The sequence below is a fragment of the Lepidochelys olivacea genome, assembly GCF_965140295.1.
Source record: "Lepidochelys olivacea isolate rLepOli2 genome assembly, chromosome: 4".
Lineage (NCBI taxonomy): Eukaryota > Metazoa > Chordata > Testudines > Cheloniidae > Lepidochelys > Lepidochelys olivacea.
The window spans coordinates 85,441,566-85,464,956 of NC_140414.1; the positions used below are offsets into that span (position 1 = coordinate 85,441,566).

At 40.7% G+C, this 23,391-nt stretch overlaps 1 protein-coding gene across 2 annotated transcripts in view; it reads left to right on the forward strand.

Moving 5' to 3' along the window:
• Positions 1–23,391, forward strand: part of TENM3 (teneurin transmembrane protein 3) — a 615,209-nt gene that overhangs the window by 531,905 nt on the left and 59,913 nt on the right. The window contains exons 17-21 of one of the 2 annotated variants that reach the window (XM_084626411.1): positions 389–409; positions 1,321–1,467; positions 9,830–10,046; positions 11,058–11,177; positions 11,598–11,859. In XM_084626411.1, coding sequence (XP_084482537.1) covers positions 389–409; positions 1,321–1,467; positions 9,830–10,046; positions 11,058–11,177; positions 11,598–11,859 — 767 coding nt within the window. The remainder of the gene's footprint in view (positions 1–388; positions 410–1,320; positions 1,468–9,829; positions 10,047–11,057; positions 11,178–11,597; positions 11,860–23,391) is intronic. The other variant, XM_084626412.1, reaches the window with a different exon arrangement.

The following is a 23,391-nucleotide window of genomic DNA, read 5'->3' on the forward strand; positions in this document are numbered from 1 at the left end:
TACGTATAGGTATATAATGCAAAACCAGTAAAAATAAAAAAATGCTGTGGCAAGTTTTATTTATTTTTATGCTGTGTATAGTTACAAATAACTGTTGTGTCCAAAAAAATCTGATTTGTAGCCACCACTACTACTTAGGATATTTAATACCATTTCTGTACTTGCTTCTGTCAATGTCTTATCACTATCATAGATAAGGAACTAGAATCTACATATTTATAAAGTGTCATCATCCTCATACAGATCATGTTGGCTGCATGCCAGATTTCATCAGTAGGAAGTGACAGATATTGTTTTTATGTAATGTTAGACTGAAAACAATTACAGATTTTGGATATATTAAATTATTTTAATTGTTTCCCAAATTTTCCCTCCTTGGCCATAAAAGCAGACAAGATAGGATATAAAGGTAACAGCACAAAAGCCTTAGGGAGATTGTCACAAAGAATCACTCTCCGCTATCTGTCTTGAAGCACGTCACTACCGTGTTTTTGTTCAGTCTATCAATGTTTTATTGTGGTCCTTATGGTATTTCATTTTGTCCGTCCTAAGTAATCAAATACGCACAGCTATTACATTTAGTTGGAAATCCTGTCAGTCCTGTCCCATCCGTATGCAGCCTGAATCCTAATGTTTGTTAGAATAGATGCTAAGCTGCTTTACTATTTCCTGGGCTTTGCTTATTCTGTGAAAAGGAATGTACTTTTGGCATAAAGTATAGTCATTAAAACTAGCCTATACTTTGTGTGATTATTTAATGTACTGTAATTTCACATGAATATACGGCAACTCTGAGACCAGAGAAAATTAATGTTCTCTTTTACTGTGTGCATAGAATCATACTCACTTTCATACTTCAGAATCTGGATGGATTTATTTAAAGTAACGAGGAGCTTAACAAAATCTGTACCAGCAAGTGACCAATATTGTACAAAGCAAATATTAATCTATACATAAGCACAGAAGTGGTATCACTCTACATGACTGTGTTTTGCTCTGTGCGCTCCTCTCTTGCTACTTGTCAAAGAAAATAAAAACTTAATTTTGTCTGGCCTGCAGGTATTTTAGAGGATTGTTGCATATATTTCCTGCCTGCACAGGTAAGTGGTGTCTCAAGTGTCAAGCCAATCAAAGATGCCACTTTGTTAAGAATTAGATTTCCTGAGGTAATGTTGCTGTTCCTCTCCATGTGCAATTACAGTATTTGTGCTGTTATAAAGGCCTGTTCCCAGTAAATGTCCCCTGTTTGTATTTTTTTAGACTGAAAATAATTGCAATATTCAAATCACTCGTGGTTTCCTTCTTTGTCTCTTTTGACAGAGGGCTGCCCCGGTCTGTGCAATAGCAATGGAAGATGTACATTGGACCAAAATGGTTGGCATTGTGTTTGCCAGCCAGGATGGAGAGGAGCAGGATGTGATGTAGCCATGGAAACTCTGTGCACTGATAGCAAGGACAATGAAGGAGGTAAGATATACAGAGTTAAATTTTAACACTGGCAAAAATATATTGAGAAGCAATTTTGCAATCAAGTGAAAAAATACTGCTGTGAGAAGCATACATATATTTTACTAGCTTGATGAGATTCATGTAAAAATAGATGGAACTACAACATTTACTGCCTTCATTTGGGATGCCAGAGTTGGTTACAAAGGTGTATTTAGAAATCCATTAGTGACACATTAGATTCCAGATAACGTTATTTTATGCAAGGACAAACAGTAGGGTCTTAATTCCACAAGCATTAGAAACATATTGTACACAAATACAGAACAGTTCTAAAATCCTTACTAAGACAACATTTTCATTGACTTCATTAGGAATATCACTGAGTGAAAGGACTGTGTAAAGACTTTGCATTTGGGACCATATCGTTGGAAACACAGGATGTGTGCCCAGTATAAGAATATCTCATTTATCCATAACCTGTGAAGGCAGGTAATGAACAGCACACTCCCAGAGCCATTCTTTTACTTGCTATCCTGTGGTCTGTCACTTATCCAACAAACTGAATATTTCTTTTTAGATAACAAGGCCCCAATCCACAATGACATGCGTGCAGGACCACTGGCTTCAGGGATCTGCCTGCGTACATCTCACTGCAGGGTTGGGGCCTAAAAGAGATATAAAAGGTAGATATAACTTATCAACCTGTCTTCAGAATCATATCTACCATGTGAAGGAAATAATATAGTAAAATATTGGATTGAACTTCACATTACTCCTGTTGCTTCTCTCCCCCGGCATCTCAGAACTCTGCAGGGGAGAGCCCTCTACCCCAACCCCTATCCCCACCTCCCCACACACCCTACCACACCATACACCCCCTGCCTCTTTGTGAGCCTGGGGAAATGAAACTGCTGGGAGGAGCAACCCAAAAGCTCAACCAGAAGGAGCAGAGGCAAGCAGCTGCAATAAGGACCTTTGGACACCGATTATGTCATCAGTGCCCAATTTCAGTTTTTGCTCTGGACATTCCTTCCCTGCGTTGACTGGCTGTTTGCTCCAGTTCCCTTCCTCATAGTCTCTTTGCTTCTGTCTAGCATGGTGCGGCCCTGATCTCAGTTATACACATAATAAAGAATAGTAGTAATAACAACATTTATCATTGAGATCATACATGAGGAAAGCATTATTGTCAAAACATCTTTGCTCAGTTTATTTTCTATTTTTCAGATTGTATGTTAAGATAAATGTTTATTTCCAACACTTTTATATTGTTTATTTTGTATTCTGAGTTAACTTTTCATATGTTTCACAGTTTAGGTCCTGAGGTGACCCATTAGGCTCTAGTGACCAGTTGGTTCAGTTGGACAGTGAGCCAAAATTGGACCAAGCTCTCCGCCCTGTGTAGGCTGGCACAGTGCCACTGAAATCAATGTAGACTTCAGTGGAGAATGTAGGTTTAGCGTACATCTACACTGCAAAAAAAAAAAATACCCATAGCAGCAAGTCTGAGACGCAAGTCAACTGACTCAGATTTTGCTACAGGGCTAAAAATAGTAGTGTATACGTTCTCACTTGGGACTGTAGCTCAAGTTCTGAGACCCAGCCCTGTCACCATGTTTCAGAGACTGGGCTCCAGCCCAAGGAGGAACAAGTACATTGCTATTTTTAGTCCTTTAGCATGAGTCTGAGTCAGGTTACACAGGTTTCAGACTCGCTGCTCTGGGTTTCTTTTTGCAGTGTGGTTATACCCTTAGGCTACATCTACAGTTAAAACAGTGCCCCTGTAGCACTTCCGTGTAACCACTCACTACAGCAACAGGAGGTTGTTCTCTCATCATTGTAGTTCGTCCCCCTGCCCAAGAGGTGGTAGTTAGGTACATGGAAGATTTTTCACACCCATGAACGATGTAGCTGGGTCAACTTAACTTTTTAGTGTAGACCTGGCTTAGACTATAGCAACTGACAAGTGCTGCTCAGGGAATCATGTTCAGACAAACAAGGTGAAGGAAGAGGAGAGATGAAAAATTGTGAACATGAAAGAATATGTAGAAAAGAAGGAAAAATAGAAAAATAGATGGACTAGAACAAGAACAACTTGGAGGGAGAAAGTAGGTGATGTTAAGGAAGAAGGGAGAGAAGGTAGAAGTCCAAAGAGAGAAGAAAACAGATTGGGTAAGTGTGAGTGAAAACAGAATGAGGTAAGATATCAGAAACTAAAGGAGAGACTCAGTAGCAAATAGCATACCAGGGAGAGAAAACTAATGGGAAATGAAAAAACAAAATAAAGAGATCAAGGAAAAAAGGAGATATTTTTCAGACACAAGAAAAGAGGAAAGAAGAGAGAATAAGTAGTAGGATCAGAAAAAAAACATGAGCCCAGAAACTGATGAAGCAAAGAGAAAACAGAATGAAAGAAAACACAGAAAAATATTCATACAAAGAAATAAGAAAAATGAATGATAAAGCAAAAGAAAAGGTCTAAGACTTTTAGGATGGTGAAGCGTTTTATTTTATTTCCTATATTTTTTTTATTTTCATGATTAACATTTCACAGCTCCATCTGGAAAGAGGGTTGGCAAAATGTTGTTGCGGTGGGGGTTGAGTCACATTGTGTGATAATATTGGTGTGTTGTTCCATTAGTGGACTGTTTGTGGGGCTGTTTGTTTGTTTAATTTGTTTTTTAATCTATATACCACAGCAAAAGGTTTTTTATTAATTTCAAACCTTGATTGGGCCCAGTGGAAAAGATTCAAAATAATTTAAATAAATAAATAACCCAGCTCAAAGGGTACTGAAAGAGAAACAAGGAAAAGTAAGCACCTGTTTGTTAGAAGTCAGCCTAGAGAGAGGTGTGTTGCTTCTCTGGTCACCAAGAGTTTTAGCAATCAAGCAGCTAATCTCCCAATAAGCCATCCAGATTCCAGACCACATTAGGTAGCAGCAAAAAGACATTTCTTAGCTGTATTTGTTTATTTTAGGAGATATAATATTCTGAGCACATTGGCTGAATTTATATCAGTGACTAGTCTGGACACTGTGGTTTATGTTCTGTTAGATTCAGTAGTTAAATAATTATTGTTGTCTTGGTTGCTAGCTAAATTAGATACTATGCTTAATGTTACTTTAAATACTGCATGGTGTTGCTTTGATTCCTAGCTGTTACTGGGATTGATTTGTAACCTCTCAGAGCACAAAACTCCCATTGACTTCAGTTATAGAATTGGATTATTTTTAAACACATTTCTTTCTAAGCATTGTTGCCATATTTCTGGAGTGAATATTATATATCTGCCTTTTGCTGTAGGGTTCCATGCTACACTATGGATTGCGCCCTGTCTTGTAAAGGAAGGATGACTTTTTTCTTAAACTTCCTGGGTTTAGGGTGGATACCAATGTCTGAGATTTAGCTCACATTTTAACAATCCATATTGGAGTGTGGATGCGCACAGTGAGCATAGGCTGAATTCTGCTTTTAATGTACTTGTAAGGAGGGGAGGGCCTCCATTTGAATTCAGTGGGAACAAGTATGTGCACCCAAAGACAGAGGATGCTTGTACTTCCTCACTTAGAAAAATTGCTCCTGTATTACACTATATAAAAATGACCCATATTTTATTATCATATCTGTAGAATTTCCATTTAAGTCAATTGTGGTTTCCTATAAAAATCATCAGCTAGTTATGGCTCAGAGTAAAGTAAAATGTACATGTAAGGATCTCACTTATCTTCTGAAATGAAAGTGAAGTCTTTTTGCTCAGGTGCAATCAGTTTATCCTGAAACACAATTCCATATACACAGTATAAGGAGCAATGAGGGACTGAAACTGCACAGTAATGCGGGAGGTGTTTACAATGGTCATAACTGCTGCGGTGAGCTGAATAGACTCCATGCTTGCCGTGCTATGGCATCTGCTCAGGCAATCCAAGGAAAAGGGCGCGAAATGATTGTCTGCCGTTGCTTTCACGGAGGAGGGGAGGGTTGACTGACGACATTTACCCATAACCACTCGCGACAAATTTTTGGCCCCATCAGGCATTGGGAGCTCAGCCCAGAATTCCAATGGGCAGCGGGGACTGCGGGAACTGTGGGATAGCTACCCACAGCGCACCGCTCAGAGTTTTTTTGTTTGTTTGTTTTGGGGGGAGGGATAGCTCAGCGGTTTGAGCATTGGTCTGCTAAATCCAGGGTTGTGAGTTCAATCCTTGAGGGGGCCATTTAGGGATCTGGGGCAAAAATTGGGGACTGGTCCTGCTTTGAGCATGGGGTTAGACTAGGTGACCTCCTGAGGTCCCTTCCAACCCTGATATTCTATGAGTCTATGAAATATCTATTAGGAGTCTGTAGATCTTGGGAAGCTCCTCAAAAGAAAAAGTTTCTTGGGCAAGGAGCCTACAGAGCTTATTTCTGCAGGAGAAAATATGCAGGCTTTATCAGCTCTACAGGTTCTCCAAGCCATTTAAAAACTCAGCAGGCACTCAGTCCCAGCAGCAACCGTCTGTGGAGTTTTATAGCACTGATTTATACAGTAACAGCCTGGTTTGCCTCTCATTAAAGTCAATGGGAAAACTCTCACTGATTAAATAGGAGACTTGGATTGGGTCCTATTCTGAGCTATATGTGACCTTGAAAACAGTCAGAAAAAGCTGGAACTTCCACTAATCACGAAAGTTGACTTATAGTGAAATAAATAAATCTATGCAAAAAAATACATATCCTATACCAGGTTTCAGAGTAGCAGCCGTGTTAGTCTGTATTCGCAAAAAGAAAAGGAGGACTTGTGGCACCTTAGAGACTAACCAATTTATTAGAGCATAAGCTTTCGTGAGCTACAGCTCACTTCCTCAGATGCATATCGTGGAGACTGCAGCAGGCTTTATATATACACAGAGAATATGAAACAATACCTATTCCCACCCCACTGTCCTGCTGGTAATAGCTTATCTAAAGTGATTTCCAGCACAAATCCAGGTTTTCTCACCCTCCACCCCCCCCACACAAATTCACTCTCCTGCTGGTGATAGCCCATCCAAAGTGACAACTCTTTACACAATGTGCATGACAATCAAGCTGGGCTATTTCCTGCATAAATCCAGGTTCTCACATTCCCCCACCCCCATACACACACAAACTCACTCTCCTGCTGGTAATAGCTCATCCAAACTGACCACTCTTCAAGTTAAAATCCAAGTTAAACCAGAACATCGGGGGGGGGGGTAGGAAAAAACAAGAGGAAACAGGCTACCTTGCATAATGACTTAGCCACTCCAAGTCTCTATTTAAGCCTAAATTAATAGTATCCAATTTGCAAATGAATTCCAATTCAGCAGTTTCTCGCTGGAGTCTGGATTTGAAGTTTTTTTGTTTTAAGATAGCGACCTTCATGTCTGTGATCGCGTGACCAGAGAGATTGAAGTGTTCTCCGACTGGTTTATGAATGTTACAATTCTTGACATCTGATTTGTGTCCATTTATTCTTTTACGTAGAGACTGTCCAGTTTGACCAATGTACATGGCAGAGGGGCATTGCTGGCACATGATGGCATATATCACATTGGTGGATGTGCAGGTGAACGAGCCTCTGATAGTGTGGCTGATGTTATTAGGCCCTGTGATGGTGTCCCCTGAATAGATATGTGGGCACAGTTGGCAACGGGCTTTGTTGCAAGGATAAGTTCCTGGGTTAGTGGTTCTGTTGTGTGGTATGTGGTTGTTGGTGAGTATTTGCTTCAGGTTGCGGGGCTGTCTGTAGGCAAGGACTGGCCTGTCTCCCAAGATTTGTGAGAGTATATCCTATACCTTGACTCCATAGTATATAGAATTTCAAAAGGAATGTCAGTTATGGGGGTTAAGTGATGTTACCATCCTTCCTTGGCCTGCTTTGTAGAATTTAATTCTAAAATGCACCTTTGAGAAATATTACCCATCAACCTCCTATTTAATTCATGTTTCTTTTAAAAACAGGGCTTATAATTTTGCCAGTTTGTGGATCTCTTATCTATATCCTATTTTGAATTTACTTCCCAAATGTACCAATTTTCCAGAGGGGGCAGGAAAATGGCACAAAACACACCCTAGTGGAGTTCTGACCCCTCCCTTTCAGTGCCTTTTTATTAATCTCTAGAGATAGCAGTTCTTAAAACAAGACCATATCCTATTGCAGTTCTGTGCATGTTTCAGCTAAGAAAAAAGTACAGCTAGTCAAGATTTTTATTACAAGATTTTAAACTTTCTGAATGGATGAACATTTTCTCTACACAAATATATACATACCTGCTATACATAAAAGAACAACTTATATCTAGACTCAAAAATACAAAATAGTCTCCTTAAGTTGGTAATGATTATTGAATGGGCTGGAACATCTTTGATTTTCCTTGTATTTTTTTCTTTTAACTCTGAGAAATATAGCAGCTAAGTCAAGTCTAATAATTTTAGGCTAAACTAAAATACATCAATGATTTTGTTGAGCTATTCCACCAAGGCTATTTTACTTTTTGACACAGAGGGCAATAGACAGACAACTTAGTGTCACTAGACAGCACTAGCTATATAAGTATAGAGAAAGAAAGAAAAATGTTCTCTTAAGTTATAGAGAGCCAGATTCATAACCATCCGTCACTCGCTTGGGCAAGTTGCTGATAAACTCCACAGAAAAATAACAAACAGTGTGTACCTGTATCTTGGCTGGTGAAAATGAGATTCTTTCTCTGATTGATGTTAGCAAAGAGGCTTGTAAAAATGCATTTCCAGCTGATTAGTTCAGAAGATGTCAATCTCATGCAGTTTTATGACCTGCAGACTACACAGCAGATGTACATTTGCTTTTTATAAACTAACAAAGATGAATGACTAAATTTGTGCATTTCTCTTTGGCAACTGTACCAAATATTGCCTGAGGGAGAACACAGAAGTGTAAAAATCAAAACAAAGCCTTTAACCGTGACTGTACTGGGTTTTAATACTGACCCACGTTAGTCTAGCCAAAACCAATATGGTATCAGAATATTTTGGTTATGAAAGCTTTCATATTTTAATGGAATCAGTCTGAAGAAAATCCTCCCAGGTATTATCAGTAATGCTTCTTCTTAATTCAATGTATGCTCTGAGTCATCACTCCTTTACCACTCCTGAAGTGCCCATTGATGTTGGTTGACTGAAGTAGGAGTTTTATGTGACCAAGAAATGGATCATCAGGCCCTTAATACTGTGCCAGCACACTAACTCTGTTCCATGTAGTATAGAAATTCATAAGCAAAATGCAGCATAAGCTACATTTGGAAGAAAACTTTATTTATATCATTTTAGCACATAATGCATTAATATAACCATAGTTTATTTGCGTGTGTGGTTTTAGTTTTAATAATAAAGCCAGCTGCTTTGTAAATGGAACTATCATAGGCTTCCTCAAGCTGCTGTATCAGTATATTTTCTGTTCTTTTGCAAAAATACAGTCCTCTTTCCTTATCTAAATTGAATGATAACACGCTTGAGCTATTTCAGCTTTGCTCCTCTTTTGGGGAAAACAATTATCAGCTCTACGATACTGTATTACATTACCTAGAAAACTTTCTGTAGCTGATGTTTCCAGACTTGTTTTACTTGCAGCTAATTAAACAGTAATCTATGTGAGTTTGATTTTAATCCCCCCCATATTAGATTTCTAGAGACGACAGGTTTAATCCGTATCGTATGTGAATGTGCTGCACCTATACATAAAAAAAAAAATCCATGTGTACATAAAGCATGCTTGTGTTAGCTAACATTCAGCACCAGCTGCTCATGAATTAAAATATAAAATGTTTAGCATAGATTTTTCTCTCATACATTTTTATGCAAAAGACTTAGCTTTGCTAAGAGCCACAAACCCTTTCTTCCAAAGTTAAGAAAATCTAGCTTGATAAATGTTCTTTAATATTTAAAGCTATTTACAGCACAAATACATTATATAGGTTCAAGAAAGCAGTGGAGTGGGAGTTACCTGTTTCTCTTCCTTGCATACCAAATAACCTTGCATAAAAGCTACTTAACCTCCATAAAAAGTATTTAATATTTATAAGTCAGCTGTGTCTGGAGATCCTAAATGCTTTGTTTTGTTTTAAATAAGCAAAATTTTTAATAACTATTTTTAATATGGGGACTAAACCTGCAAGATGCTGAGTGGCTTCAATTCCTATTGATTTCCATGGGAGTTTGGGAGCTCAGTACAAGGTTGGGCCTTTCATTTATTGAAAGTGAATTATTAAAAATCTAAACTACTGATATTATTTCATACTATAATAATTTTTAAATCCCTCTGAATGAAAATTGTGTCTAATTGCTCTTTCAGATATAAAGAACAGAAAGAAGTATTATTCATTTGTCTGAATTTCTGCCCACAGATGGATTAATTGACTGCATGGATCCTGACTGCTGCTTGCAGAGTTCCTGCCAAAATCAGCCCTACTGTCGTGGACTGCCTGATCCCCAAGATATCATTAGCCAAAGCCAACAATCACCATCTCAGCAAGCTGCCAAATCTTTTTATGACCGGATCAGTTTTCTTACAGGGCCGGACAGCACCCATGTAATACCTGGAGAAAATCCTTTCAATAAGAGGTGAATATGAATAGATCATTCCTTCATCAGCATAAAATGATATTTTAAAGTGTATATATGATTCACATTGTTAGGAGGTCCACTGCAATTGTGACATTTAATGGGGCGGGCTTTCAACAAATGCATCATTAATTTTTTTTAAAATATGACTATTTTATCTGATTTCTTACAAAAATTCAAATGGCTGGCGCTAGTGAGTTACACACACTTTGCCGTGTTAGTACCTAGGTTCTAAGAGGCTATTTCATTCAAGATTAAATAAATCTTCATTTAACCAGTTGATTTGGGTTAGCTCAGTTGGCAGTATATCAAACCAATGAAAATACCTCAGAAGGAAAGGCAGAGGGGCACTTTTAAGCTGAGGTCAGTAAATAATATTAATTATGAATTAATGTAATAGGATTATTAAGTGCATGACAGTATGGTTGCAATATACAGTTTGACTGGTGCTTTACAGAGTAGTAATGCCCTAAAAATAAACCAGGAACTGAAAGCAGGTGCCTTACATCTCACTGAGTGAAAGAAGATGATTTACACTAGCATTCCTGAATCTGCAGTTAGCAGCATTTGATGCAGTTGGGCACAGCAATTGATTAAAAGTTGGTGCACAAATGTTCCTTATTGCCCCTTTTACATTTTATACTTCTTGGTCCGTACAGAGTTACAGATTGCCTTGGAATTCATTGGAAAGTACATTTTTCTTTATGAAAATGCCAGAGATATGACACAGAAGGAAAGCCTAGAATTTATACATTTTAAAAATTCATCCCTAAATTCTTGGTAACTCTCCCAAGACAATGTGCACCAAATTAAATATACAGGGTAAATATAGAAGCAGTTAGAGAATGTAAATTAGAGTTTATAAGAGGGCAATGGCTTGGCAGTTTCAGTATGGATTACACAGATGCCATGTAATGGTGTGTTTGTTTTTTTAAGTTGTGTTACTGATAATCATGCTAGTAATACCTGAGCAAATAATTGCATAATCTAATTCTGCACTTTTTCCCACAGCCTTGCATCTGTCATCAGGGGCCAAGTATTAACTGCCGATGGAACGCCACTCATTGGAGTTAACGTCTCCTTTTTACATTATCCAGAATATGGTTATACAATCACTCGCCAAGATGGAATGTAAGTTTGCTGCCAGCCACTTCTGTCATTAGAATATGGAGATTGCCGTTTTACTTAATTTGAAAGCCTTGTTCCACCAGGAGTTGTAGACACTATCACTGCAAACTGTTCCTTTGTAAATACTGCAAAAACAGTTATCAGACATTTTCCTATTTGTTGATTATTTCTTTTAATTATTATTTTGAGAAAGGAAAAAGTTCTTGTTTATTTAAACACAGAGGCCATATTCTCCACTTTCTTACCCCAGTTTTACACCAATGTAATTTGGATAACTTTTCCATTGCTTCCAGTTGTGTTACACTGGCATAAAACGGGAGCAACAGGATAAAGAATCAGATCCATAAAATGCAAACTGTAAATGGCTTTGCACAGTATGTGACTTCTTTTTACTTTGCTGAATAACCTTATGATTTCTCTTAGGTTTGACTTGGTGGCAAATGGTGGTGCATCTCTAACTCTGGTGTTTGAAAGATCACCATTCCTCACACAGTATCACACCGTGTGGATTCCGTGGAATGTCTTTTATGTCATGGATACCCTGGTCATGAAGAAGGAAGAGAATGACATACCCAGCTGTGATCTGAGTGGATTTGTGAGGCCAAACCCTGTCATTGTGTCATCACCTTTATCTACCTTCTTTAGGATTTCTCCTGAAGATAGTCCCATTATCCCTGAGACACAGGTACAATGTGCTTTAAACTAAATAACATTTTCGATCAGATGTATTTTAGATTATCATGAAGAAGATATATGCTGCTGATCTATAATAATAAAGAATGTTGCATAATTAGTGGAAAAAGTGCTATATGTGAGTAAGTTAACACCAGTATTATGTGTTTTCAAAATCAGGTGCACAAAAGTATCTTGCATGCAAATACCTGACTTGTATACATGCCTGCCATAATTATAAGATACTGCGTGTCATGAACTGACAGATGTTAGCTGTGCATTGCCTTACAGGATCTGATGATCCTGCATGTTCAAAATGGGCATAGATTTGTGTATTTGACTTTATGACTGTCAGCCCTTAGTGCTCAAAATTATTATTTTTTAAGAACACACCTATAAAATTGCAAGTGAGAGATGAGGTTTTTTTATTGCAGTGCAAAGCCTTTATAGGACTATAGTTTGATTAATGTTATCAATTCATTGTTATTAATATTATGTGCATATGTATTTTTTCAGTAGTGAGAAATTTCGCATTTGTGATATTTAAGGACATGATCTTGCAGGGCACTGAGCACTCTGAGTACCTTTTGAAACCTTTACACCTCCACACTTCGTAGGAGCAAGACCTAAAGTTGGGTTAAAGTTATCAAAAATGTAGTTTTGAACTAAAAATATATGCTTTGAAGATTTTTTGTTTCTAATATAGATTACATTACATTCCTTAATCTCAAATAACTAATCACTAATAGAATTTTCCTCTGCTCCCAAATAGAATTGCATTTGAAGAAATGACAATCGTCTTGGATTTTCCTGCTAAATTAGCTATTTTGTTTGTTTGCTTGCTTGCTTGCTTCATTATAACTGTGTAGAACATGTTTTTATGACTCTTCAGGAAGAAATATCCTTGCTTCCTGAGGGGGAACATAGCGGGTGCAATTAAAATTGGTTACATTTAGAGCTTTTAAGAAAAGGACAAAACAATAAAATAATTCATGGTAGGAACTGGTAAAGTATAAACAAACTGCAATTAAATATATTTAAGCCTAGGCTAGGCTACCCAGTATAGGCTTTTATCCTTCAGTGCTGTTTCTCTACATTTGATAGCTGCAACTTAAGTCAAAAATTATTTGCATAATACAATCCATTTCAAAATAGCTCCAATTTTCATGTTGTGGCAGCATATGATAGATTTGGTTCCAAACATTGATGGGAAGTGGCAAATATATTATTATAAAACAAGGAAAAAAGTAATACTGTACAATGCTAGTTGTAAAGAGCCTTAAAATCTTTTTGTTACATATGCATATATAAAAAAATAAAAATAATCCCCCTCCAAAAAGCCATCTTCACACCTGGCTTATTGTTTGACCTGTGCTAATGTGAGCACTTTTTGATTAAGGTAAGACACTAATTATTCATGCAAAAAGCTAATAATTAGACTATGCAAAAACACAAAGTAAGGATTTTTTTCTCACTCAGTGCATACACATAACTCATATTTCTTCTAATGGAAGTTACACAAATATATCTAGACTAATATACTCCATGAAGGTCAGATTCTAATCTCAGAAGCATGTGCATAATGCTACATCTCCCAGTACAAATTCAGATTTGCAGCTTATTCTATTCAAAAACTATCCATTACGTTTCTGAGGAGTGCTTGTATTTGTTTTTCTGAAAAGAGCCAGAGCCAGATTTACTGTAGGGAAGATTGGAGTTGGCATAGAAAACATAGAGGAGCAACTCCCCAGTTCCCTGCTAATCAACCATCCTGCTAATGTGGATTGGCAACACTCAGCACCACACGCAGGGGAGAATAATGTGCTGCATTAACTCTAGAGGTAACACTTCATCATCCCTTAAAGGTACTGTAACCCTAAGAGTGTTCTTCTGGAAACAGTACTTTTAGGGGATGATGAATCGTTACCTCTAGAGTCAGTGCAGCACACAAAAGGATTTAGGCACCTAACTGCCACTGTAAGTGCCTAAATCCCAGAATCAGGCCCCACTGGGATTCACAAAATACCTGCTCAGCTTCCACTGAGCCCTTAGTCAACCAAACTTGCTTAGCCTTAAAAGTTCCCAAGGTGCCATTGTGTCTGCCTGAGCGTATATGCGCTGAAGTCCCATGCCAGGCACCTAACAGACACCTACACCCCCGAGCATTCCACAGACTGGAGAAAGATAGTCTTTCCTCTGTCTAACTTGCCTGTTGGGTCTGAGCTGGTAAGCGTGCAGCTCGCTTCGTGGAATGGTCCAATACATGAGTTCACACAAAACAGCCAATGCCAGAACTGCTGCATCCTCATAACTTTTAGCTCAGTGGTTAAGGTACTCACCTGAGATGTGGGAGACCCTCGGTTCAAGTCCCCCAGGGAGCTGTTCTCTCTCCGGGGAGTGACCTAACAACTGAGCTATGGGATATTCTGATGTGGAGCTCTTTCAATCTCTCCTGTTGAAGCTGCTCCACTGTGAATATGAGTCATTGGAGCAGAAGGACTAGATCCTGGTATGACACTTCTCAGAGTGCCCAGGACTGTGGATCACTTTGTTTCCCCCCTGGCCTCAGTGAGAGAGTGAGTTACTGGTGCTAATCTGGGTGTCAGCTCCCTGACACCATCAGTCTGTTGCCCACCAAAACAATCTCCTCAGGCGTCTGCCATCCCCTACTTTGCCTTGCAGGTTAACAGTAGGTGTATCCTAGCCTCTGAATCCTCTGAAAGCATCCCCACTGTAGTATCCAGCCTGGGGACACTCAGAAATTACCAGATATTCTCTCTCCAGAGGAACAGTATACACACAGGCTGACGGGTACAAGTCAGGATCAGATCCTGTATAACATCACAGCACTAAAATATATTTATTGTGAAACAGTCATAACTTTATTAGCAAAGATTGAGATTTAAGAGTTAGAGAGTAGGGATAACAAGTGGAAACAGAAATGGTTACATTGTAAAAAAGTATAATGTGCTTCTTAGAGTCTAAACTTAACTTTCTTCTTTGAGTGATGGTCCCTATGCGTATTCCTCCATGGCTACACATGCGCCCAAGTCGGAGAATTCTTGACAGCAGTGTCTGTTAATCTGCGCATGTGCCCTCGCTCTCCTCATGCCTCCAACTTGGAAGATAAAAGGCAGAGTGGACTGACTGCCTCTCCAGTTTCTTCTTATCACTGCATGGCTTGGGTTGACACCTCCAGTGTCTGGAGCTTCATCTTCCTTTATTCTGTGAGCTGCAAATACATATGTATATATTTTGTAAAACATTTTAGAGCTTTATCTGATAGTTTTTAGCTAAATTTGGTAATTTAATAGTTATACTCTCCATCAGGAGGAATTCCCTTCTGCCCCGTACTATGCCCAGGATTCTGAGCTTCAAATCTGTGCTTCCAGCCCATGCTGCTTCTCAGGCAATGATGACCATCAACGCAGCCTTTACTGCCTTGGGATTGCGCACCTCTCAGCGAGGTGTAGATCGTGTTACTAGTTCCCTGGTCATACTTTTGAGGGGTGGGAACTTTGCCTTAAGAAGCACTTATTGGAGAAGGCCATGAGGCCGCAGTCAGACCCGGGGCAAGTCTTCTTGTTTAGCCTATGTGGACTTAGGATGTTCTAAGTCACAGGGTCATGACAAGAAAGTCCACAAATCCAGGGCTCTGTCAGTACCAGACTGCACTCCAGCAGCAACGGTGCCTCTGGTACTAATTGCTCCAGCTATGTTAGTTCATATGGACAAGATCCCTTGCACTCTAGAGTGAGCAGTCTTATGCTCCATCTGATGACACCTTTGATCTCTGAGATCCCCAGCCTCCATCACCACCAGGTCCTTCCCTCACAAAGGAGGTCCTAAATCCACCAGGAGTTGCAACTTAAGTGGAAGAGTCTCTCTCCCATTCCATCATCTAGTCATGGTTTCCGTACAACGGAACCATTGGTACTGCTAATGGATGCAGAATCAGCATTTTCTTTCTCAGGAAATTCTGAACCACCCAATGAACCGATGTCTCCTCCTCTGAGGCATGCCTTCCTAGACAAGCGATCTGGATTGGTCTGGAACCAACCTCCAAACCTACAACTGCCTCAAAACTGTTGATACCCCATGCCATGGGGACCTTCACAATCACTGTTTGACCCACCTTATTGGCCAAACTGGGGAGAGTGGGGCCTGTATCATCCAGCATAGTCAACGCAATCTAGGGAGTCAGTCCACTCTTCCTCACCAAGAGGACAGCCAGAGATTCCTCCTGACACCATGGAAGAGAAAGATTATGAGCTGGATCCAGAAGTTCTGCCAGTATCAACCAGACTGCCCTCACCATCTCTCAATGAAGCACTTGCTCCAATGTTTCCATTCCCCCTAATGACTAGAAGCAGTTTCAGGAACTGTTATGTTGGGTTGCACAGGAGCTATGGATCTCCCTTAAGGAAGGTTCAGGATCCTCAGCATAAACTCATGGAGATCCTCCAGTTGTCTAGATCCAGCCAAATAGTACTTCCTGTTAATGAAGCCATTCTGGAACCAGCTAGTACAGTTTGGAATACCCCAGCCACTTATGTCCTTACCCCCACGAGGGAAAAAAACCTTTATTTTGTCCCAGCCAAAAGGGTGGAATTTCTCTTTTCTCATCTTGTTCCTAACTCTTTAGTTGTCTGAGTTGCCATAGACAGATCTAGGCAGCAACATCCTAGATCTACTCCAGTCGATAAAGAGGGTAAATTGCTTGTTTTATTGGGAGGAATAATCTTCGCTTCTACTAGACTTCAGTTCAGAATAGCCAGTTACCAAGCACTGATGGCTAAATATCATTACCTGAATTATTGTAATATTTGAGTGCAGGGGACTGGACTAGAAGATCTCTCGAGATCCCTTCCAGTCCTATGATCCTATTATTCCAAATTCACAGACTTCATCAACAAGGAGAGAGCTCGATTTCAGGCTCTCACTGAGGAAGACCAGTTAAGTAGATGCAGCAGATACATCTTTGAGGACAGCAGCTACTGTTATTGTGATGTGCCATGAATTACAGTATCTTTGAATCATTCCAATCACCTACAAGCTATCTTCACTAACGTCCCAGTTTAAAGACATTATGTCTCACTGTTGCTTTCTAGATGAAAATGTCAGCAATCTTATTTACATCTAGTTCCCTGGTGTTGTCTTGATGCACATTAAGGACAGCTACATTATTCAGTTGTGTCTGTTCTGTTGATGACTGGAGATGATTTTTAAGTCTTCTGAAGCTGGAGAATGAGTTCAGGATGATACAGGCACAGTGAAAAGGATTCTTATAAATCTGCAGTACTCTGGAAACATAGTGCTTCAGAGTACCGCAAATGACTACAAGAGCTCTTTCATGATATGTAACAGCTAATTTAGGCATGTAAAATTGAGATTATATTTTGTCATGTGCATTACTTTGCATTTAACATTGAATTTCATCTGCCATTTTGTTGCCAAGTCACCCAGTTTTGTGAGATCCCTTTGTAACGCTTTGCAGTCTTTTTTTAACTTAACTGTCTTGAGTAATTTTGTATCATACGCAAACTTTGCCACCTCCCTTTTTGCCGATCATTTACGAATATGTTGACCAGCACTGGTCCCAGTACAAGCCCCTGGGGACAACACTATTTGCCTCTCTCCATTCTGAAAACTGGACACTATTTTTTCCTATGAGTTCTTGAACCCCGGAGCATCCACAAAGTTGGCGCCTGTGGTCACAGGGTTCAGAAGTTCCCTTTCCCTGCACCTTCTGTGGCAACCTCATTATCCCAATCTCAACCCCCATCTAAAAGATACTTTAGGCTACCACCTGCCGATTCCCACACACCATTTAGCACTCTTTTTCCACATCTAGAGTGGAATAACGATGGTCAGGTGGGTACATCATCCATTCCAACTATGCGATCGAATTTACCTCCCTCTCTGCCCCCTCCGTAACCTCTATTTTCCACCCTGTGACAGGGTCGGGCCAGATGGCTACAGGAGAGTGATAGAAGACAGCTATATTAGCCCCAGGTTAAGTAGGTCCCTTTTCCCAGAGTAAGGTAACAGGGAAGGTTGCAGAACAATCAGGAACTTTCTGGAAACAATTAAGGCAGACAGGCTGATTAGAACACCTGCAGCCAATCAAGAAGCTGCTAGAATCAATTAAGGCAGGCTAATTAGGGCACCTGCGTTTTAAAAAGGAGCTCATTTCAGTTTGTGGTGTGTGTGCGAGGAGCTGGGAGCAAGAAGAGCAAGAAGCTGAGAGTGAGAAGGTGTACTACTGGAAGACTGAGAAGTACAAGCATTACCAGACATCAGGAGGAAGGTCCTGTGGTGAGAATAAAAAAGGTGTTGGGAGGAGGCCATGGGGAAGTAGCCCAGGGAGTTGTAGCTGTCACGCAGCTGTTACAGGAACCACTGTAGACAGCTGCAATCCATAGGGCCCTGGGCTGGAACCCGGAGTAGAGGGCAGGCCCGGGTTCCCCCCATCCCTCCATTCCCCCAACTCCCTACTTGATACTGGAGGAGTTGACCTGGACTGTGGGTTCCACCAGACGAGAAGGTCTCTGGCTTGTTCCCTGATCCACTAGGTGGATCAGCAGAGTCTGCAGGAATTGTCCTTCTTCCTTTTCCCCATGCTGGCCAGTGATGAGGCTAATTGAGTGAACTGCAGATTTGAGCCACAAAAGTGGCCAAACTGAAGTCTGCCATGAACCTCTGAGGCGAGCAAATCCGCCAATAAGCGCAGGACCCACCAAGGCAGAGGAGGAACTTTGTCACAACCCCTTTTCAGGGGCCATTCTTACGAGGAGATTCTCAAACAACATAACAACAAGGAGCTCTTTTCCCACTATAAACCTTGTCCAGGTATGTCTAACACTCCATATTGCTGGTGGGATAAATCTTTCTGTGGCCCTGACGAGAAGCCATTTTGAAGTTGAGTTTTAGTGGCTTCTCTTCCCCTACACTTCCATAGCTGAATACCATGGATGCTCAAAATGATAAGGTTGACTTGGGTTTTCTGCAAGCCCTTGCTCAGTTTGGTGTCCAGAATGAATTCTCCTGCACCAATGAGAGCATAGGAACTAGAAAGATTTTTTCTTCTACTCCCTTCACTTATCATTGGTTTAATTAGTGGTGAGACCAGTCAGCAGGTGTATGGTCTTTGTTCAGTCTAATGTGTCATTGGAGATTCAGTTCTATGGATGAGCTCTATCATTCATTTGGTCTTAATTGTAAGCCGAACTGTTGATTTGCTGCTCACAAGATCCCATTACAATAATTTGAGAGGAAACCCTGACAGAGCTTGTTAAGACTTCCCTTAAAGATTGGAGAACTTTATCTAGTTCTGGGGATAGACCCTTTCATCAAATATCTCCAAGGTTTATCCTCTCCAGCTTGGGTCCAGCAGTTTTCATTTTCTATACTTCTATACCTCTGGAATCTGTAAATATCCTGATTTATACTTCTTCTGTGCTTCTATCTGCCTAAAGCTTTTCTACAGCTCCCATCTCTGTTGTATCTGTATAATGCAAGGAATGGTTTAGGCTTCTGACTCCAGGAGAGGGTTCCAGCTCTCCAAGCAGAGCGAGAGGCACCTACCTCTAGCCCAGACTTAGAGGAGTGGGGCTTAGGATCCACCCCTCTCCTCAGCATCTGCTATTCACTAGCTTAGGCAGCACCCTCTCTTGCCTGCTGGCTTTTGTGGATCCTAAGCGTTTTGTGGGCACCTCTCTCTTCTTGTGCATTGTATTTAAAGCCAAGGCACCCAGTTCAGGGTTTATGAATTCCATTGGGTGGCTAGGCATCTAAAAGTTAGGCACTGCAATACTCAATGTTGACAATGTCTAAGTCCCTTTGTGGATTTGGGCCTTCGAGCATTCATGGCAGTTGCTCAATGCAGCCAAACTCAGTAGTGGGAAGGAGTTCTTTACCTCACTCTGACTGTATCTTCTCCAGTCCTGCATCCATCAGTGCATATCAACCCCAGTTAGTTTCACCATACTTACTATGGCCCCATATTGTTTTAATTCAGGCCTGAGATGTGATTTACAATAGTCAGTACTGCAGTGCTAAGGCATTTTGCAACGTGGGTAAGTTGGGTCTCTTGGGCCATGTATGGCTGAGTGGGCCAACTTGAGTTCTCAGTAGGACAAATTTTCTCTGTTTCTGTGGAAACTGAGATGACCCTTATCTGAGTACTGTAGGTTTAGTGTTCCACAATTGTCCTTCTAAGAGGCTTGATCATGCATAAATGCAATGTTTCATCCTTTGGGATTTAGTAGTTCAGTGTAGTATTTTGGTACCTGGAATATTACTTCATCCCCATGCAGAATTAGTATTCTTCAAGACACTTGGATTCCCTATTGGGAAAAGTTAGTGTATGAGCAGAGTGGCTGAGCTGATGAATTCTGATTTTTGTCCTTGAAGACCTTCTAGTTCTAGTTCTTCATTTAACGGATTCACCATCCAGACACCTGTGAGAAACTCTGTCTGTATCTGCAGATTTAACTTTTTAGTAATAAGGTTAGAGAATTAATGGTTCAGGAGGAGGGCTGGTTCCTTACTCACCTCTAGATTGCCGAAGTTCTCAGGGAGCTCAGTTAAGACAGAGCACAGCTAGTGGAACAGTGTGATTTGTAAGGACTTGTTACATTTCCAGGATTCGGAGTTAGATCCACAAAGGGATTTGGGTGCCATTTTAGACACCTAAGTCCAAAATTTAGATCCTCAAAACGCCCATTCAGCTGCTGCCCAATCCTAGGTCTCTAGGCCTAAAGTCCCTAGTCTCCTAAAAGTCCCTTTGGTGCCTAAAAATCTACCACTGAGCATGTGCACAGCTGCATCAGGACAGACACCCAGGCCCCCAGCTCAAACCTAAAACCGAGTAAACATTCCCCGTCTATGTCCCCTGTGAGACCCAATCCAGTAGGCATTCTCAGAGACCACCTAACAGATCAGTCCCCACACAAAGCACAGGAGCAGGTGGAGGTGGTGCCTGTGCCTTCTAGCAAAAAATTATGATAGTTGTGGTGTCTATGCCTTTTAGCCCAGAGGTTAGAGCACTCACCAAGGATGTTGGGCCCCAGGTTCATGTCCCCTCTATATCTAATGTGGAGCAAAGACTTGAACTTGGATTTTCTCCATTAGAAGTGAGCACCCAACCACTGAGCTGTAGGGTGTTCTTTGGTAGGGTCTCCCCCTCAGTTTCTGTTGTTGAAGCTGTTCAACTTTGTATAATTAAATAGTCATTGGAACTGGGACTTGAAGTGTGGTCTTCCACCTCCTAGTTGAGTGCCCGAACCAATGGGATGTAAAATCATTCTCTCGCCCGGATCCACTGAATATTTAAGTATTTATAGGAAGTGGAACGGCTTCAACAGAAAAGATGGAGAGAGACCCACCTGTTGCTATCCCATAGCCCAGAAGTTAGGTGCTGTCCTGAGAGGTTATAGATGTGGGTTCAGACCTAATCACACAAAGTGGGGTATTTGAATCAGCATCCCCCACATCCCGGGTGAGCGCTCTAACCCCTGGATCAAGATTATAAGGGGGAGTATGTGGCAGCTTCTCTTACTTGTGTTTGCAAGAAAGGGCTTAGACACTTCATTCCAGGAGAGGATAGGGCTCATGACTATAAGTCCCAACCAAAGATGGGCACCTCCCTCTGACCCAGATTTAGGCACCTAAGATCCTTTGGGGGCAGTGCTTAGGCCACACCCTTCTCCTGGGCATTTCCTATGGCTAACATAAGCAGCACCTCGTTCACCTTGCTGGCTGTGGATCCATGGTTAGGTGCCTAGCTCTCCCCATGCATTGCATAGGAAGCCAGGGTGCCTACGTCTGGGCTGTGGATTCTACTAAGCAGCAGAGCACCTAAAGTGAGGAGTTGCAGTGCTGAGCCCCCTTTGTGAATCTTACCCTAGCAATAGTCAGTTTTTCATCTCAGTAAGACCTGAATTTGGCTCCTGGTTCTTAATGAGGCAGCCATCCAAACCCACTGTAGAGCTTTCTGAAAATGCCCGCCAGAGTGGCCTGTTTACTTTCTGTTCTCTCAGCTAAGCAGGTGGATGGATGCTTTAGGACTTAGCACTACTCTTCTTCACTTTCTGGTTGCAAGAGAAGATTTGAGTAAACTTTGGGACTAACAGGAACCATCATGCTGTGTTCATTTATGGATGTTGTTTTCCTTTGTTTCTCTACTCAAGTTGCTTTTTTTTTCCTCCAGAAAGAGAACAGCATCTGTTAGTTCACTTTTTAAGTGCAGCGTGGGAGTCCTTCAAACACCTTAAAGAGTTGTTTTACCTTGAAGGTCTTAGTAAAGGAACAGATCCTCAGTTACTTATATCTCTGGATGGGTTTTTACATTTTTAGCTTGCAGAGATTTGTTTACCCTCCAGTTCAGAGGAGCATCCCCTATAGTCTCTGCAACTTGGGCCGAGGCACTGCAAAAGTAATTTTAGAGGCAACACAAATATCACCAATTTTAAGCACTTGCTTAATGACAGTACTGTGTGTCATCTGCTCTCAGTGATGATTGGTGAAGTGGGAAGAGCAGATATTTGACAATTAAGAATTGCTTATCAGTAATTGGACTTGTCCTAGTAACCTGTTCCCCATTCTACTCCTCCTTTCCTTTCTACTGTAATATGAAGTTCTACACAGTGTGGGAAGTTTCTGACTGGAGGAGAAGAGAGGTGCTTGCCTATATATACCTTACTTGAATGACAGCTTTGTTGCATCCTAAGCTTCCTGTTAGATGAGCTAAGCTGCTGCCAGTGATAATTGGTCATAGAAAGAGAAAAGAGAAGAATATAATTAATGTCATGTAAATCTTTCTTAACATACCTGCAGTAGTTTCCATCAGTTATCGGATATTATGACATCTAAGGCCTCTTAAACTCTATAGGCCAGGTCCTTGGACCTTCTTAAAGAAGCAACCTCTTAAAGGGTGTATAAGCAGTTTTAAAACTGCATCTGAGGATTTCCCTAGCATAGAGCTCCCATAGCCAGCCCTCTGCCAGCCTGTATTGGTGCTTGCCTCAACATAGATGACATTTTGGGGTGTAGAGAAGCTGGGTAGAGCACAGTGCTTCCCTGCAGACTGTTATCCACCAGTATAAGTTAGTACATTGGCCTTGGCTGCCCCGAGGACCAAGGGATGGAAAAGTAGAGTAAAGCTGCCTAAATTTGTTTCCCAGGAGCACTAAGTGCTGCTATGTCCCCATACTGCTTTAATTCAGCCCTGAGATGTGATTTATAGAAAGCTTTTAATTTTAATGGGGATGCTTGGTGGCTCTGCCTTCAGTATTTAGGAATGTGATTCTTATCCAGTTAAAGTCCTGAGTGAAATAAAGGTGATGGACTATCTTAATCCATAGAATGCAGAAACCCTTCATGTCCAACTACCACACACAAACTCTAATTCTCATGGGAGGTGGAAAAACTTATAAAAACAGGATTGAACGTTTCTGATATCAGAAAGCAATGAGCTGATGTCCAAACAGTGAAAATTGATCAGGAAATATGGGGAAGAAAGCTCTAGTTTAAAATATTTACA